The following is an 18,951-nucleotide window of genomic DNA, read 5'->3' as shown; positions in this document are numbered from 1 at the left end:
TACACACGCCCACATGGGCAAAGCAAACCATTTCTTTTCAGCTCAGCTATATGGGTACTGCCTTCCCAGGGCATCAGGCGCCCCTTGCTGGTACAAAGGTCTCCCCTCCTGCCTTGTATATACCCACTGTCTGCCCCCCAGCCAGCTCTCCTGCTCATGTCCCCCTCTGCCCCGGTTTCCCAGCAGGGCCCTGGTTAGCTGCTGCAGCTCTTGGCCCCCAGCACAGTGGCTGAAGCATGGGGCCCACAGGCGCACAGTAAGACATACCCAGCCCAAGGGTTTATTATAAAGACCTTTTATTTGGAATGAAAATATAGATCTGGCCCTGCACAGGGCTCTGTGTGTGGTTTTTTTCTTTTCCTTAATTGCATCTAGGCAGAAGCCACTTTGCTGGGTCTGAATGGTCCCTGCTATGACTGCCCCCCTGTGGCTATTAAAGAGGGCACAGTCACATAAAAACAGGGGTGGGTTCCAGGGCCCGTGCCATGCTCTGACCCCACTGCACTGGCATGGTGGTGGCAGCTGCAGACCCAAGTCTGATTTAAAGGGGAGGGCTGAGCACAGCGACCCATCGATCTCGCCCCCTGCGCTCCCATGGGCACAGGAAGAGGGGGGCGGAGCCAGGCTGCACCCAACCTCCGCCAGCAGCATGGGCGGATGGGGGTGGAGCTTAGCGTTTGTCTCCCCTAGATGTGTGCTGGGAGGGGAGGGGGTTGCGCAAGCAGAGAGGGGCCCCTGCATGGGGCTGGGAAGAAAAGGACAGAGCTGAACCCAGCACCATCCCCCACCATGGGGCTGAGAGGCAGGAAACCACCCCCCAGCACATCAGCTTCTTGGGGTGAGTGACCCCGCTCACTGGGAGGAGCTTCCAGGAGGGGGCGATGCTGCCTAAGGCAGGGGGTGTGTGAGAGAACCAACCACTCCTTTAAGAGGTGGGGTGTTTTGGTCAGCCATATAAAAGAGGGAGAAGTTTCCCCATGGCAGAGCAGAAAGGGAAGAGGTGGGAGTGGGGCCCAGGGCCCCCCCCCTCACCTCAGGGGGGGGGGCAGTTACTGGCAGCGCCGAGGTGAAGAGTCAAAACCCTGGTTTATGCGATCCCTTTAAGGAGGGGGGCACTGCGCCCCCCCCACCCCCACCCTAGACATCCCCATTCTCCATGCGGCTCAGCTGCTCCTCCAGCCTGCTGATGCGCTCACCCTGCTCCTTCACCTGCAGCCGCAGTGCCTGCAGTTCCTGCAGCACCTCCTCCAGCCGCCCGCCACCCTGCAGACAGACAGACAGACCGACCATCAGCCACGGAGCCAGAGCCCAGGACCCCACCCCATGGGCAGTGGGTGAACCAGACATGGGGAGGCTAGCCCCCCAGCCCCGCCCCCCTGAGGCCCCACCCCTTCCATACCCACCAGAGCCCAGCCCCCACTGTAGCCGCTGGCCCCTGCCCCAGGCTAGCGCACCCAGACCCCCGGCTGGCCTCCCCACCTCTGAAGGCACAGGCCCAGGGTTGTGGCTGGAGCGGCCACAGGTCAGCATCACAGCCCCGGTGTCACAGAGCGGGGCCAGACAGCACAGGCTCATGTCACAGGGTTGGGCTGGGCAGGCTCGAACCCAGGTCAGGACAACAGTGGCATGCTGTACATACCCCAGGGGCAGTGCTGATGCTGATGCTGGGCACCGTGGCGGGCGCGGCCGTGGCACTGAGGCGTGTGGCACTGCCGGTGCTGGAGGCGGGAGCTGGGTGGCTCTCATGCAGCACATTCTTCTTGCTGATTTTCAGGTCCCGCTGCTTGCTGGGCACGTAGGCTTCGCGCAGTGAGATCAGCACGGGACCTGCTGTCTTCCCGGCCACCCATTCCTCGGCCTCCATGGCTGCATCTGGCCCAGCCGTGTCTGGGTACAGGTCGTCCTGGAACAGGTCCGACTGCAAGGGAGACACACAGGGTCAGCCATACAGCACCAGCCTGTGGATCTCCCAGCCACTGGGGAGGAGGCAGCCCTCCTACTATGGGCAGCCCCATGCCAGCAAGAGCTGAGGCTGGGGATTCCCAGCTCCAAGACGCTGGCTTGGAAAAGGACTTTGTTGGGGGGAGTTAACTCCTTCCTGTGAGGGGCAGCAGTAGCATTCCAACCGGACCTGCTACAGCCACTGCTCTGCACCCAGCCCTGCTCCCAAGGAGGGGGACAGAACAGGGATGTCCCCCACCCAGTCTGACCCCCAAACACAGTATTCCTCTCCCCCTGCCGTGCCAGGCACTCACCTTCCTTGGCACTGTCATGATGATGGGCTCACACTTGCGCTCGTGAAGCTTGTAAAACCTGCACATTTGGGGAGTATAGGAGTTAGCGGAGCAGAAGTCGCCCCCCCCCCCCCCATTTCCTCTAGATTTCCACCATCTCCAGGATCACTGCCACCCCCCATCCCTCTATCACTGCCAGCCACACCCCACATGCCCTGTTTCGGGAGCCCGCACCTGGCGATCTCACACTTGCTGACGTCCAGACCCCGCTTGGGCATCCAGCCCATGCCACGCTGGGGCTCCTTGCTGGTGAAGGTGTTCAGGAAGTGGATGTAGGGTGGCTCCTCTGTGATCTCAAAGTACCGGATGCTTGAGTCCCCCTGTGGGTGAAGAGGGAGGCAGAGAGAAGTGTACATGCATGTTTGGGTGGTGGGGGGCGGCGGCATATGGGCATCATCACACCACCCAATCCCCATGGACACTGGCAGTGCCACCTGCCCCCACCCCCCACCCATCCTCTACTTGTAAGGATCAGCACTCGCTGGTCCCAGCCCCTTCCCTGTGGGGCCACAGGCTGCTCCTAACAGCGTTAGCCTGGGGTCAGCAGGGGCATGACATCCCACGACGGTTGGACCCCTACCTTGCCACAGACATAGATGACATTGGTATCGGGGTCGTAGAAGGGCAGCAGGGCTCCGTTGCTGGAGTCCAGCTCCTGCAGCGCCATGGGCTCTTCCAGGTTCTCCTGCAGTGGAATGGGGAAGGGAGGAGATAGTGATGGAGAGAATAAGCCCCTCCAGACTCCTCCTGTCCTGAGACCCCCTCCCTCCCGTCAAAGCCAAGATATTACCTACAGACATGCTTCAGGGCTCTGGGGTCAGGAAGGGATCTCATCCTTATGGAGAACTGGCTTGGGGAAGCCAGCATCTCCAAGATCACTGCAGCCCCCTCCCATCTCCCCCTCCAGTCCCCTACATCCAGGATCACTGCCCTCCCCCAAACAACTCCCCCTACCTCTAGGATCACTGTCCCCCCTCTCTCTCCCCCCCTCAAAAGGGAGTCCATCAGCCCCTCTCCAGCATTATCACCAGTATAGCTGCCAATGATGGATCCCTGGCTCCAAGTGGTTTTGGGAAGGGGCAGGGCTGGGCTCCTGGCCTTGCTGGTAGCAGGAGACGGCGGGTCAGCATCTGTGCGGCAATCCAGGACCTTGCAGGGCAGCCAGGACATCACTACTCTGCCCTGGAGCAGTGCCATGCAGCCCTGTTGGTGCAAACTGGCATACCTCCCATCCCAGGGGACCCTCATAGAATATCAGGGTTGGAAGGGACCTCAGGAGGTCATCTAGTCCAACTCCTTGCTCAAAGCAGGACCAACCTCCAACTAAATCATCCCAGCCAGGGCTTTGTCAAGCCTGACCATAAAAACCTCTAAGCAAGGAGATTCCACCACCTCCCTAGGTAACCCATTCCAGTGCTTCACCACCCTCCTAGTGAAAAAGTTTTTCCTAATATCCAACCTAGACCTCCCCCACTGCAACTTGACACCATTGCTTCTTGTTCTGTCATCTGGTACCACTGAGAACAGTCTAGATCCATCCTCTTTAGAACCCCCTTTCAGGTAGTTGAAAGCAGCTATCAAATCCCCCCTCATTCTTCTCTTCTGCAGCCTAAACAATCCCAGTTCCCTCAGCCTCTCCTCATAAGTCCTGTGCTCCAGCCCCCTAATCATTTTTGTTGCTCTCTGCTGGACTCTTTCCAATTTTTCCACATCCTTCTTGTAGTGTGGGGCCCAAAACTGGACACAGTACTCCAGACGAGGCCTCACCAATGTCGAATAGAGGGGAATGATCACATCCCTCAATCTGCTGGCAATGCCCCTACTTATACAACCCAAAATGCTGTTAGCCTTCTTGGCAACAAGGGCACACTGTTGACTCATATCCAGTTTCTCATCCACTATAACCCCTAGGTCCTTTTCTGCAGAACTGCTGCCTAGCCATTTGGTTTCTAGTCTGTAGCAGTGAATGGGATTCTTCCGTCCTAAGTGTAGGACTCTGCACTTGTCCTTGTTGAACCTCATCAGGTTTCTTTTGGCCCAGTCCTCTAATTTGACTAGATCCCTCTGTATCCTATCCCTACCCTCCAGCATATCTACCACTCCTCCCAGTTTAGTGTCATCTACAAACTTGCTGAGAGTGCAGTCCATGCCATCCCCCAGATCATTAATGAAGATATTGAACAAAACCGGCCCCAGGACCGACCCTTGGGGCACGCCGCTTGAAACTGGCTGCCAACTAGACATGGAGCCGTTGATCACTACCCGTTGAGCCTGACGATCTAGTCTGCTTTCTATCCAGCTTTTATAGTCCATTCATCCAGACCATACTTCTTTAACTTGCCGGCAAGAATACAGTGGGAAACCATATCAAAAGCTTTGCTAAAGTCAAGGAATAACACATCCACTGCTTTCCCCTCCTGGGCACCCCTGCCCCCTGTATCCACGAAGCCCCCAGCTCACCGGGTCCCAGAGCGCCAGCTGCCGCTCACTCATGCGGCTGAAGCCTGTGGTGAAGATCTTGCCGTCAGCCAGGAAGATGGCACGCATGGGCCGCGCTCCCTCATGTGCACGCTCCTTCTCCTGTAGGGTGTGTGTGTGTGGGGAGACAGCAGGGTGAGGGACGGACTGACAAACTGCCCCCCGCCAACCACCAGCTTCCCCCTCCACCCACCAACTGTTGCATGGCAAGAAGAGTCCTGGGGCCACCCCCCCAGAACTTCAGCTCCACTAGGGTAAAGGGGTCAGGTTCACCCCCACCACCAGGGGCAATGACAAACTTACTGCCCACCTCAGCATTGATGGGAGCAGCTGGTGCCTTTAAATACTCCCCGCTCCCCAGATCAGGCTTCTAACACCTCTGGGCCCCACATTCAGCCAGGGGGCAGAATGGGTCTGCAGAGCACAGGAGGGAGGGGAACCCCCAGGCAATGCTGCCATGGTGAGGGAGAACCCAGAGGCCATCATGTAGGAACTGGGGGTCTGGGGTCCAGGGTGGATCTGTCCCACCATCTACAGCCCACACCGGGGGGGGGGGGGCGCCCTGGAGGGGTCCGTACCGCCACGACCACCCCTCGGCGGGGATCCACGATGCGCACGCTCTTGTCCTTGCAGGCGGAGCAGAAGAGGCTCCCGTCGTGGCTCCAGCTGACGTTGTAGATGAGGTCGGGGTGCATGCTGTCCAGGTGGTACAGCTCCTCAGCCGTGCCCACGTTCCACACAATCACCATGTTATCACAGCCTGCGGGGACCGGTCCATCACACCTCGACCCCCAGAGACAGCTCCCCACCATCCCCAACTCCTTGGACATGCCCATGTTCCACACGATCACCGCATTACCCATCCCCACTGTCCCCACTCCAGAGAGCACAAGAATGGCCACTGGGTCAGATCAATGGTCCATCTAGCTCAGTATCCTAGCCACTGCCAGTGACCGGATGTTTCAGAGGGACTGAACAGAAGAGGGAAATTATCGAGGGATCCATCCCTGTTGTGCAGTCCCAGCTTCTGGCAGACAGAGGTTTAGGGACACCCAGAGCATGAGGTTGTGTCCCTGACCATCTTGGATAATAGCCATTGATGGACCTGTACTTTGGCCTTCACAAGATCCCCTGGCAATGAGTTCCACAGGTTTGACTGTGTTATGTGAAGCACTTCCTTATGTTTGTTTTAAACCTGCTGCCTCTTAATTTCACTGGGTGACCACTGGTTCTTGTGTTATGTGAAGGAGTTGGTAACACTTCCGTATTTTCCACATCATTCGTGATTTAATAGACCACTATCATATTCCCCCTTAGTTGTCTCTTTTTGATATCTCCTTATATGAAAGCTGGTCCAGACCCCTTGTTGTTTTTGTTGCCCTTCTCTGTATCTTTCCCATTTCTAATTTTCTTTTGGAATGGGGAGACCAGAGCTGCACACTGTATTCGTGGTGTGGACATACCATGGATTTATATAGAGGCATTATGATAAGACAAACTATCTATCCCTTTCCTAATGGTTCCTAACATGCTGTTTGCTTTTTTTGGCTGCTGCTGCACATTGAGTGGATGTTTTCAGAGAACTATGCACAATGATCCCAAGATTTCTTTCTTGAGTGGTAACAGCTAATTTAGACCCCATCATTTTGTATGTATAGTTAGTATGTTTTCCAATGGACGTTACTTTGCATTTATCAACATTGAATTTCATCTGCCATTTTGTTGCCCAGTCACCCAGTTTTGAGAGATCCTTTTGTAAATCTTCACCGTCTGCTTTGGATTTAACTATTTTGAGTAATTTTGTATCGTCTGCACACTTTGCCACTTCCGTTTATCCCTTTTTCCAAATCACTTATGAACATGTTGAACAGCACTGAACACAGTACAGATGCATGGGGGGGCCTGCTCTTTAGTCAGTTTTCACAGTGAAAAACAGTATTTATTCCTACCCTTTACTTCCTCTCTTTTAACCAGTTCCTGATTCATGAGAGGAACTTCCCTCTTATCCCATGACTGCTCAGTTTGCTTAGTTTGGTGAGAGACTTCTGACAAAGGCTTTCTGAAAGTCCAAGTACACTATATCCACTAGATCACCCTGGTCCATGTTTGTTGACCCCCCCGCCCCTAAGAATTCTAATAGATTGGTGAGGCATCATTTCTCTTTACAAAAAACGTGTTGACTCTCCCTAACATATCGTGTTCATCTATGCGTCTGCTAATCCTGTCCTTTACTAATTTGCTTGAGATTGAAGTTAGGTTTATTGCTTCAAAGCCATTTAAAACCAAAGCAAACAAACAAGGCTTTACATTAACTATCCGCCAGTCATCTGGTACAGAGCCCTCCACATACAGCCCCACCTGCTCTCCTTGCTCCCCGGCAGGGACCCTGCCCCACCCCACCCACAGAATCATGGGGAGGGGAGGCTGTACCTGCGCTGAGAAGGACATTGCGGGCGGTTGGGTGCCAGGTGACGATGCCCACGCGCTTCGAGTGCCCCTCCAGGGCCACCACGGGCTCTGTCAAGGGCTGTGTTAGTCCATTCTCTGGGATCTGCCAGACCTGTCAGGGCACAGAGGTTAGAGGGGGCCTGTGGGAAGCCTGCACACCCCCCCCCCAGCACTGTGCCCCCTCACCCCACCAGAGAACGCTCTTGGCTGACACAAGCATCTGCTCCACCTGCCACCACGGGCATGCCCTGACACACACGGGGAGGAGACAGATTGCTAATCACACCGAATCCAGACAGAGCTGGCTGCCCCTGCCCCAAACCCTTCTCCCACATAGGGCCACCCCTGCCCTCAGCCCTCTCACCATGACGGTGCAGTCCTCGGAGCCGCTGGCGATGACATGGTCATTGTGCGGGCACCAGTCGATGTCCAGGACAGGGCCCGTGTGCCCACACACTGTGGGGTACGACTTATCGATGCGGCCTGTCTGGGGGAGAAGGGCAGAGTCACAGGAGATTTCTTCCCAATCTACCCTGACCCGCAGTCCCCTACTAATCCAGCCCTGGACTCTTCCTATACACTTGAAATCCTGTTGATTTTGGGGGGGGGGGGGGGTCGAGGGGAGGGGGGTATTTGCAGGTATGCACATGTGATGCAGCTGAGAACAAACTCATTACATCTGTGAACTACAAAATTCCAGGACATCACCTTCCCAACTACACTGTCCCCTTAATGCCAGGGGCAAACAGCCGGAGGCACGGGGAGGAACAGTCCCTCACAGACCCATTCTCCACCCACACTGCTAACCGCAGCTCTCCCATTTCCATCTCTCCTGAGGCTTAAAGCACATTAGTGTCACCAGTGCAATGAGCTGGTAGGACTCAGCTCCTGCCCCCCGCTACCCCAGTCACCTTGAGCACTGGCAGCACCATGAAGGCCCCTCCCCCGCTGGCCTCCACGATCACTGCCACGAACTTGGGGTTGACGGCACAGAAACTGCTGTCCCAGGTGACGCGGGAGACGCGGATGTCATCATAGCACTGGTCATTCTTGACGGGCTGCCCGAAGACATGGCGGAACTTGCTCTGGCGCACAACCTTCCTGAACGACATGGCTGGGGGGGGCAAGAGTCAGAGAGGGCAGGCCTGAAATGCAGCCACTTCTGGGGTAGGACATGGCAGTCGATTTATAAGCACAGGACCCTTCACCCAACGCTGAGTGGCAGCTGTCTCTGAGGTGGAGTGCAACTGCTTTATATACAGGATCCCTTGCTCAATGCCAGATGCAGCTGCCTCTGGGGTGAAGCCCGGCAGCTGTACCAGCACAGCCATATTATACAAGAGTCTAAAGAGCAGGAAGTGAATGAAGTATCTGGTGCCACAGTATGGGGGAATTGGGAAGCGGAGACAAGGTCTCCTAGAAACTGCTGCTGGAGCCTTGTGTGGGCAGTAGGGTTGGGCTAGGTCCCGCCAACTCTGATCTACAGGATGTGTGTGTGGGGGGGCATCAATCCTACTACTTGGGGCATTCCCATGGGCCCCATGCTCCTGGCTAAGGGCAAGGGGTGAAGGCCTCCCCACAAAATAACCCCGAATTCCTCCCTTACCAGCCCAGAGCTTCGCAGGGCAAAGGGGCCTGCTGGGTCCGGGCTGAAACCCAGCCTGATTCCCACCCGCAGCAGAAACCGATGCCCAGGATATCAGACACGCCCCAGAGCCAGCCAGGCAAACCCCGCCCCTGCCCCAGCCGCGGGGGGCACACCCTGGAGACGGGAGGGCAAAATGCCATGAACTCTGCTCGGCCAGAGGGAGCGAAACTCAAGGGTGGGGGAGGAAGCACGTTGTAACCTGCGCTCCCCCCTCCCCGGTTTCACCATTTACCCGCAGGATTTCATTTCCCACTTCCCTGTACACCCCCCCGCGGGGCCGGGGCCGCCCCGGAACGCTCGGCGACCCCGCCCCGGAGCGGGATTAAGGGCCCCCCAAAACCCAAGGGCCCCCCAAAATCCCAGCGCCCCCCCTCCCCTGGGGGCCGCACTCACCGGCCGTGCGGGGGGCTGAGGGTCGGGGCCGCTGCCTGGCGGATGGAGGCGCCGGGCCAGGCCGGCAGGAAGTAGCGGGGGAGGCCGCTCCCTCCACCTGCGTGGGCCGGGCCGGGTCTGGGACTGGCTGCGCCGAGATCGGCCCGCCCCGCCCCGGGCAGTGAAGGGGGGGTCAGCTGGAGGTGGGGATGGGCCAGCGGGGCGGGGAATGGGGATGGGCCAGCAGGAGGGGCAGGGAACAGCGATGGGCCAACGTGGGGGGATGGGTCAGGACAGTAGGAGGAGGATGGGGGTCGGGACAGGGAATGGGGATGGGCCAATATGGAGGGATGGGGTCAGGACAGTGGCAGGGGGATGGGCCAGTGAGCGGGGGATGGATCAGGACAGTAGGAGGGGGATGGGCAGGGCGGAGGGAATGGGGATGGGCCAGCAGGAGGGGTGGGGAACGGGGATGGGCCAACATGGGGGGATGGGTCAGGACAGTGGGAGGGAGATGGGCCAGTATGGGGGGGATGGGTCAGGACCGGGAGCAATGGGTCAACATGTGGGGGATGGGCCAGTTCAGGGGAGCCACAGGGAGGTGAGGATGGATCCTGTCATCTCAGGGTACGTCTACACTACAAGACTATTTCGAATCTACTTAACTCGAATTTGTGGAATCGACCTTATGAAGTCGAATTTGTGTATCCACACTAAATACACTAATTCGACTGTCTGAGTCCACAGTAACGGGGCCAGCGTCGACTTTGGAAGCGGTGCACTGTGGGAAGCTATCCCACAGTTCCCGCAGTCCCCGCTGCCCATTGGAATGCTGGGTAGAGCCCCCAATGCCTGCTGGGGGAAAAAATGTGTCGAGGGTGGTTTTGGGTAACTGTCATCATTCAACCGTCACTCCCGCCCTCTCTCCTTGAAAGCGCCGGCGGGAAATCTGTTCGCGCCCTTCTCTGGTCGGTTACAGCGCGGACGCCACAGCACTGCGAGCATGGAGCCCGCTGCGATCATCGCTGCACTTATGGCCGTTGTCAACTCCTCGCACCTTATCATCCACCTCTTCCACAGTCAGCTGCTGAGAAATCTGGCGAGGAGGCTCAGTCAGTGCGGTGAGGACAGGAAGTCACAGAGTGGCGCAGACCTCTCACAAAGCAGGGTACACCGCGCAGTGGAGATCATGGTGGCAATGGGTCACGTTCATGGTGTGGAACGGCGATTCTGGGCCCGGGAAACAAGCACGGACTGGTGGGACCGCATAGTGCTGCAGGTCTGGGATGAATCACAGTGGCTGCGAAACTTCAGGATGCGTAAGGGCACTTTCCTTGAACTCTGTGACTTGCTGTCCCCTGCCCTGAAGCGCCAGGACACCCGGATGCGAGCAGCCCTGAGTGTGCAGAAGCGAGTGGCCATAGCCCTCTGGAAACTTGCAACGCCAGACAGCTACCGGTCAGTAGCGAACCACTTTGGCGTGGGCAAATCTACCGTAGGGCTTGCTGTGATTCAAGTAGCCCACGCAATCGTTGAGCAACTGCTCTCAAAGGTAGTGACTCTAGGAAACGTCCAGGTCGTCAGAGATGGCTTCGCCACGATGGGATTCCCAAACTGCGGTGGGGCTATAGATGGCACTCACATCCCTATCCTGGGACTAGCCCACCAGGCCAGCCAGTACATTAACCGAAAGGGCTACTTTTCTATGGTGCTGCAAGCACTGGTGGACCATAGGGGACGTTTTACCAACATCTACGTCGGGTGGCCGGGCAAGGTTCATGACGCGCGTGTGTTCAGGAACTCTGGTCTGTTTAAACGCCTCCAGGCAGGTAGTTTCTTCCCGGACCACAAAATAACGGTTGGGGATGTGCAGATGCCTACAGTGATCCTCGGGGACCCAGCCTACCCGCTAATGCCCTGGCTCATGAAGCCCTATACAGGCGCCTTGGACAGTGAGAAGGAACTCTTCAACTACCGGCTGAGCAAGTGCAGAATGGTGGTGGAGTGTGCTTTCGGACGTCTCAAGGGGAGATGGCGGAGCTTACTGACTCGCTCGGACCTCAGCGAAAAAAATATCCCCGTTGTTATTGCTGCTTGCTGTGTGCTCCACAATCTCTGTGAGAGCAAGGGGGAGATCTTTATGGCGGGATGGGAGGTTGAGGCAAATCGCCTGGCTGCTGATTACGCTCAGCCAGACAGCCGTGCCGATAGAAGATCCCAGCGGGAAGCGCTGTGCATCCGGGAAGCTTTGAAAGCTAGGTTCCTCGGAGAGCAGGGTAACCTATGACTGTCCACTTGATTTACAGAGAAGCTGAACCTGAGCCTGTTTCAGTGACTGTTGACTTCGATCTGCGGTTACATACCCCGTTCTCCAGGTTTCCCCCCTTCCAACACACGTTTTAAAATAAATTTAATGGAACACTGATTATTAACAAAGTTTTCTTTAATTATGAATTCCTGTTCTAGGGTTGAAACATGGACGCAGACTGTGGTGGGTACGGTGTGCACTGATGTACAGACCGCTTCTACACTAGAGGAATGACAGGCTCCTGCTCCTACAGCGGTCTCTGGGGGGAGGACGGTTGCAGGTGGGTGTGCAGGAAGGGGTGGGTTTGCAGGAAGGGGTGAGGGGTGCCGTCTTTGGGACGGAGTTTGGATGCAGGCTCTGGGCTGGGGGTTGGGGCGTAGGAAGGGGTGAGGGGTGTGTGGGAAGGGTGAGTATGTGTCCGTGGATGAGGGCTCTTGCTGGGGCTCAGGGCATCGGAGAGGCTCGTGGCTAGGGTGGAAGGGCATGGTAAGGGCAGCCTGCCTTGCCATTTGTGGATGGCAGGCGCTAGGACCCTGGGGCAGCATACACCTCACAGACTGACCCGGGGCAGCATACACCTCACAGACTGACCCTGGTGCCTAGTGACTGCAGTCTGTGTGTGTCCTGCTGTTGATCCTGCCCCCAAGTCTGTACCCTGGTAATGGAGGCTGTCCTATGCAATTAAAAAACCCCTCCCCCCCCCTTCACACAAAGTCTTCTGACAAGAAAAACGTGACGGAAACAGTGAATAACAACAAACTACTTTTAATACTCAACTACACAGTGGGGGAATGAAACTTGGATTTGGGACTGGGTGATCCAGGAAGGGAAGCAATTCTCAAAATTTATGGCATGAGAGCTGTGTGGTACATGAGCGCTCTGCTGGGGTGCAGTGACAGTTTTCACGGCCCCTAGCGCCCATCCTTCTTGTTATTTTGGGTGAGAGGGGGACAGGACTTTGTGGCGGGGGAGGGTGGTTACAGATACAGTGCAGGGGGGTTCTCTCCTCCTGCCTGCGGTCCTGCAGAACATCTACAAGGCGCCGGAGCGTGTCCGTTTGCTCCCTCATTAGCCCAAGCAGCGTTTGAGTCGCCTGCTGGTCTTCCTGCCGCCACCTGTCCTCCCGTTCGCTGTGTGAGCGCTGGTGCTGACATAGGGTCTCCCTCCACTGTCTCTGCTCGGCCGCCTCGGCTCTGGAGCAGGCCATCAGTTCCGAGAACATGTCGTCCCTAGTCTTTTTCTTTCGCCGCCTAATCTGCGCCAGCCTCTGTGAGGGGGATGCTGGGGCAGTTCGTGAAAGAGCCGCAGCTGTGTGATGGGAAAAAGGAAGTGATTTCCTTGAAAAGATACATGTTTGCGAACACTGAACACAGTCTACTCAGTTTCTGTGAACAAGACCATACAGGGCACCTAGTCTCACGAGCTCTCAGGACAAGTTCGAGATTTCGGAATACGCTTTCATTGGCTGCGGTCTTGCACAGGAGATCTGACAAGCGGGGCGGTACAGCTGAATCTGTGTAGCAGCCAGGCCTGGTAAGCCCTACACTATAGGCTGCTTAACAGTTAATGGATAGCTGTGCCCTCCCGCTGAAGGCAATCTGGAAAGCATAAAGTCTGACCCTGTTCCAGCCCCTCGCGGCTGTGCCCGGGAAAGATCACTGTATGCTTTTCCTCTGCGGCCTCCAACACGTGGCTGTTAAATGAAGGTCATTGCTATGCAAAGTAAAAGTCAAGCATTCACAATAGTAACAGTACACTAATTGCCCTAATTAGATGCAGCAGTCGCCGAACGAGATTACCCTGAGGCGGGTCACTCGGAGAGAGAGAGAGAGGATGCTGCGAGAATCCCTGCACAGACCAGGACCGTATGCTGCCATGCTGGTCGAGGCAATGATTCCGCTGTACGTTAGGATGGCCTGGCGCGGAAGAGTGTGCTTCTACGGAGCACCAAATAAGGCACCTCTCCCCAGGAACCTCCTGCAGAGGCTTTTCGAGCACCTCTACGAGAGCTTCGTGGAAGTGTCCCAAGAGGATTTCTGTTCCATCCCTATATGTGTGGACCTTCTTTTTATATAGTTTTATATGGAAAACTTTTTATATAGTTTTTATATAGTTTTTATTCCTGTTTTTTAAAAAATAAATGTTTCCATGTTTATACCACTTACCGACTGATCCTTCCCCTGATTCTGAGTCCGGGTTAACGGCCGGGGAGGGTTGGTAGGGGATCTATGTGAGGGTGATGAAGAGATCCTGGCTGTCGGGGAAAGCGGTATTGTAAGCGCTGTCGCCTGCGTCGTCCTCCACAAACCCTTCCTCATCTTCCCCATCGGCGAACATCGCCGAGGAACTGCCCGTCGACAATATGCCATCCTCAGAGTCCACGGTCACTGGTGGGGCAGTGGTGGCAGACCCACCTAGAATGGCATGCGGTGCCTCGTAGAAGCGGCATGTCTGGGGCTGGGCTCCGGAGCGTCCGTTTGCCGCTCTGACTTTTTGGTAGCCTTGTCTCAGGTCCTTGATTTTCACGCAGCACTGCGTTGTATCCCGGCTGTATCCTCTGAGTGCCATGGCTTTGGAGACCTTCTCGTAGGTCTTTGCATTCCGTTTGTTGGAGCGCAGCTCCGAAAGCACAGACTCATCGCCCCACACAGCGATCAGATCCAGGACTTCCCAGTCTGTCCATGCTGGGGACCTCTTTCTATTCTGGGATTGCATGGACTCCTCTGCTGGAGAGCTCTGCATCGTTGCAGGTGCTGCTGAGCTCGCCCCGATGTCCAACCAGGACATCAGATTCAAAGTGCCCAGACAGGAAAAGGAATTCAAATTTTCCCGGGTCGTTTCCTGTGTGGCTGGTCAGAGAATCCAAGCTTGGACTGCTGTCCAGAGCGTCAACAGAGTGGTGCTCTGTGGGATAGCTCCCGGAGCTACTAAGTTCGATTAGCATCCACACCTAGCCTAATTCGAGATAGCCATGTCGAATTTAGCGCTACTCCCCTCGTCGGGGTGGAGTATCGAATTCGAACTAAAGAGCCCTCTAGGTCGAATTAAACGGCTTCCTGGTATGGACGGTTGAGCGGTTAATTCGAATTAACGCTGCTAAATTCGTTTTAAAGTCCTAGTGTAGACCAGGCCTCAGACTCCCATGGGGGGCTGGGCCTGACTGCTGTGAACCGCCCCACACCCCAGGGACTGAGGAGATGGAGCATCCCCTTCTGGGCTCCCTCTGTCAAACCACGGGGGGAGAGAGGCCAGTGTGTGATGGGGACTGGTTGGCTCCAGGAACCAGGGAATGAGAGCCAGGGCTTTTCCCCTCCAGGCGACACTGGCTCCAATCCAGATACATGGCTCTCCACGTCCGTTTGTGGAGGTCCCCAAAGAAGCACAGGACACCCTCTCCAGGAACACATTTAATAAAACCAAAAAGAGGACAAACGACATCACACCCGTGGAGCCTGGGCCAACAGGGGGCAGACCCGCTGTGGGCTGTCAGACACAGGATGTCCCTCTCAAGACTGGCGTGTGATGCCTCCTCCCTGGGGGTGACAGCAGCTTTATCGCTACCCCGTCCCTAGCTGGACTGGCATAGCGACCTCAGAGCAGAGCAAAAGCTTACTATCATATGGGGTGCAGCAGGTGGCTAAGCAGCATCTGTACCAGTCACTCCGAGCCACATGGCTACCAAATCCACTGGTGCTGGACATGGCAGCACAGCAAATGCAATGGACGATCCCAGTCTCCTTGCAGACCAGGAGGACACACACAGATGGGGTCCTCACCTTAGCTTGGCATCACTGGGTAAAAGGAACCCTGAGATGGGGCCGTGAAAGTGCAGCAACTGTGACTGTAGCAGGCGACTGGTGGCCTGTGGGATGCAGGGGGCAGAATGTGGCCCCAAGGAGGGGAGTGGAATTGGACTGTGGGGAGCTGTTGTGACTCAGGCCCGTTCTGCATGGTGCTCTGCTCTTGCTGGGGTGCCTGGGCCTTAGCTACAGCTTGCTGGGCCTGCTCCACCTGTGCTAACAGAGCAGGGGGCAGGTTTCAGAGGGGCAGCTGTGTTAGTCTGTCTCAGCAAAAACAACGAGGAGTCCTTGTGGCACCTTAGAGACTAACAAATTTATTTGGGTATAAGCTTTTGTGGGCTAAAACCCACTTCATCAGATGCATGGAGTGAAAAATACAGTAAGCAGAATATAATAGCACATGAAAAGATGGGAGTTGCCTGGGGGGGAGGGGTCAGTGCTAACAAGCCAATTCAATTAAGGTGGAAGTGGCCTATTCTCAACAGTTGACAAGAAGGGGTGACTACCAAGGGGGAGAAGGGAATTACTTTTGTAGTGCTAAGGAGGCCAATGCAATCAAGGTGGCCCATTTCAAACAATTGACAAGAAAGGGTGAGTATCAGCAAAGGGAAAATTACTTTTAGTAGCAACCCCTCCCCTCCCAGAGTGGGGAGGTTAGCTCAAGCAGTTGAGGTTTATGTTTTTAGCTCCCAAGGTCACAGGTTCAATCACTCCTGCCAATGGCCTGTGTGGGAAAGAGGGGCTGTTGTCCTGCTTCCTCATTCTTCACTCCAGGAATGAATTTGCAGCTCCTGTCTTGTCCTACTGGGGTCACTGGGCAGATCCAGACTAATTGGGGTCTGGATCCTAAGGCCCCCGATGGATCCCCTTTTGCCATGCAATTGGGCAGTTCCTTGGAAATGTGGGTGAGCCCCCAGCTGGGGGTAGTAGAAAATCACTTCCCCCTCCAACACCTTGTGATGCAGCTCTCAGCCCCCTAGCCCAGTGTCAGTGTGGCTGAGATTGCTCAGCAGGGGGAACCCTTCTCCTCTTGATCCCCCATGCCCCTACCTGCGGTCACTCACCTGGGAGCCCCTGGGCTGACATGAGCTCAGCGCATCTCCAGGGCACCTCTCTTACCCCACTCCCGCCTGGTGGGGGCAAAGGTGGCTCTGAGTCCCTAGCAGGAGGTGCTGGTGGGCAGCCAGGTCCACACACTGGACACCCTGCTGGGGCAACTGGGGGGAGCGCTGTGTGTGTTGGGGGGGGGAAGATCAGAATTAACCACATGCCCAAGGGGTCAGAATTAAAGCCATGGGGTGTGGCCCTCTTTGGTGTGTCCTGCCCCCATGGAGTGGTGGGGGGGAGCAGTACCTGTGCCCTGGTGGGTGTGGGAAGGTGGGGATCCCCAGGAAAGCCCCGTGGCCTTAATTCTGACCCTTCGGGTGCATGGTTCTGATGCAGCCCCCCCCCCCACATACACTTGGGCTGCAGCTCCTGTGTCATAGTCATGTGTGCTAAGAGGAGCCCGGGCCTGCTTTCAGCAGGTCAGAACGGTCAGGCTGCAGGGGCTCAGGGGGACAGAGTTGGGGGGCACCTGTACCCTCAGCGCTGGGTATCTGGCTGTAGTGTGCAGAACAGCCATTGTATTAGAACACAGTGACCTTGGAGCCACACCTAAAGGCAAGATTGCTAAGCACAAATAGGCCCAAAGGGGCAGAGTCCCCTTCACTGCAGTGTCTCCTGGCACCTGTGGGTTGGCAGCTGCAGCCACGTCAGTGTTTACATTGCCTTGCCTAGGGCCAGGTGTTCCTGGGCCATTGACCTGTGTGGAGCTGGGCCTGCTTTGCATCTGCTGAGGATCTGTCCCTGCTGGAGCTTGTCTAGGCTGGGGAAATGGGGCAAACTGGGCCTTGGCACTGGTGTGACTTCTCCTGGTAGCTTCCAGGAGCTGGTTGCTCCTGACCAAACCCCACCTTGCACCAATTTACACAAGTCTTTGCACTAGTGAACCTACAATCGTGCACAGAGCCCGCCCCCCGCATTGTGGCCAGGCCCTGTGAGGGGAGCCAGTGATCACTCGACTGGTAACTGGAGCTGTGCCAGAGCAGAGGCTGGGCCATGGAGGGAGAGGAGAGCAGGGTCTTGTTGGCAAGGCTAGGCTGAGAAGGACGTGCTGGGCGTGTTCCCAGGGCTCTTCCCTTGCTCCTCGGTGAGGGCCGTGGCAAGGGAGGAGGTTGTGTGGCGGCCGCAGCCCGTGCAGATGTTGGAGCCGAAGAAGATGTAGATGAGAGGGTTGATGCTGCTGTTGAGGTTGATCAGGTAGCTAAAGTAGACCATGAAGGGGAAGATGCGATTGTTGAACTCCTCATGCTCCCAGGAGACCAGGAAGAGCAGCTGGACAATCTGGAAGGGGAGGTTGAGCAGCACATAGGCTGACAGGGTGGCGGCCACAATGCGGTAGAACTTGCTGGGGGGCCGGGTGTGGCGCCGGAAGGTGCGGGACAAGGTGGCGGCATGGGTGGTCACCATGACAACGAAGGGGAAGAGTCCCTCCACCAGCACCTCCAGCAGGCGCAGGGGCCACTCGTATTTGCCCCGGTCGCTGGAGCAGACGAGCATCCCGTCTGGATACCGGATGACGTCGGCGAAGACGATGCCCTTGATGTTGAGCAGGGCGGCCACCAGCCAGGCCCCCAAGCAGATGTAGCTGGAGAGCCGCAGGGGGCGGTGGCAGCGGTACCAGAGGGGCAGCAGCACCAGCAGGCAGCGGTCCACGCTGAGGGCAGCCAGCAGGAAGAGGCTGCAGTGGTAGCTCAAGTCGTAGAGGAAGTAGCGCAGGCGGCACATGGGGGTGCCCAGCACCCAGTTGTCGTCCAGCAAGGTCTCCATGATCTGCATGACCGTGGTGGAGAGGAAGAGGAAGTCAGACGTGGCCAGGCTTAGGATGAAGACGGACAGGCCCCGGCGCCGCAGCCGCCACCCTGTCAGCCAGATGATGAAGGCGTTGGCTGGCAGCCCGATGCCCAGCGTGGCGATCAGGAAGGCTGCTCGCCATGATGCCGGTGTAAAGGGTTCCGTCTGGTTGGAGTATGAGGTGTTAAATGGCTCCATCCACCGTTCCCAGCAGTCTCAGTGGGGGCAGCACCAGGCAGGCCAACCTGCTAATGGAAGGGACATGGAAGGAATCAGGGCAGGGCCTCTCACCCAACCATTGCCCCTAGGACATGGGCACTGCCAGCTTCATCTCCTGCAGCGGAAGTGTGGTCTAGTGGCTAGATCACCAGGTGGAGACCTATTTCTGCCACTGGCCTGGGCCACCTTAAGCCTATAACTTCCCCCTGGTGCCTCAATTTCCCTTCCTCACTCTGAGTCTATATACCTTGACAGCTCTTTGCAGGAGGGCCTGTCTATCGCAGGCTCTCCAAGTGCTAGGAACAGTGATCACACCCCTGTCTCCAGGGGAATTTTCCCCAACTCACTATCAGGGAGAGGCTGGCACATGTCCTGAGAAGGGAGGTATTGGGGGTTGGGGAGGTCAGGACTCCTGGGTCCTATTCCCGGCTGCTTCGTTGCAGCCAGCTGCTCCTGTCATGGATCCTGTGTAGCTTTGGCACCACAGGG

The 18,951-nt window shown here is 56.6% G+C and overlaps 2 protein-coding genes across 2 annotated transcripts; both read right to left on the bottom strand.

Annotated features, from left to right (window-relative positions):
* Positions 1–279: 279 nt before the first annotated feature.
* CORO1B (coronin 1B) lies at positions 280–9,418 on the bottom strand. Its single transcript, XM_045013803.1, has 11 exons — positions 9,262–9,418; positions 8,132–8,334; positions 7,585–7,707; positions 7,203–7,332; positions 5,351–5,532; positions 4,755–4,874; positions 2,875–2,979; positions 2,469–2,614; positions 2,256–2,313; positions 1,640–1,918; positions 280–1,263 (listed from the first exon to the last, which is right to left on the bottom strand). The coding sequence occupies exons 2-11, from the start codon at positions 8,330–8,332 to the stop codon at positions 1,138–1,140; spliced, it is 1,470 nt and encodes a 489-aa protein (XP_044869738.1). The 5' UTR covers positions 8,333–8,334; positions 9,262–9,418; the 3' UTR covers positions 280–1,137.
* A 7,954-nt stretch (positions 9,419–17,372) lies between these two features.
* GPR152 (G protein-coupled receptor 152) lies at positions 17,373–18,441 on the bottom strand. The gene has a single exon (XM_045012355.1). The coding sequence runs from the start codon at positions 18,439–18,441 to the stop codon at positions 17,485–17,487; it is 957 nt and encodes a 318-aa protein (XP_044868290.1). The 3' UTR covers positions 17,373–17,484.
* Positions 18,442–18,951: the final 510 nt, after the last annotated feature.

Source organism: Mauremys mutica, chromosome 4 (assembly GCF_020497125.1).
Source record: "Mauremys mutica isolate MM-2020 ecotype Southern chromosome 4, ASM2049712v1, whole genome shotgun sequence".
Lineage (NCBI taxonomy): Eukaryota > Metazoa > Chordata > Testudines > Geoemydidae > Mauremys > Mauremys mutica.
Note: the sequence above shows the minus strand (reverse complement) of the source record. Positions and strands in the feature narration are given on the sequence as shown.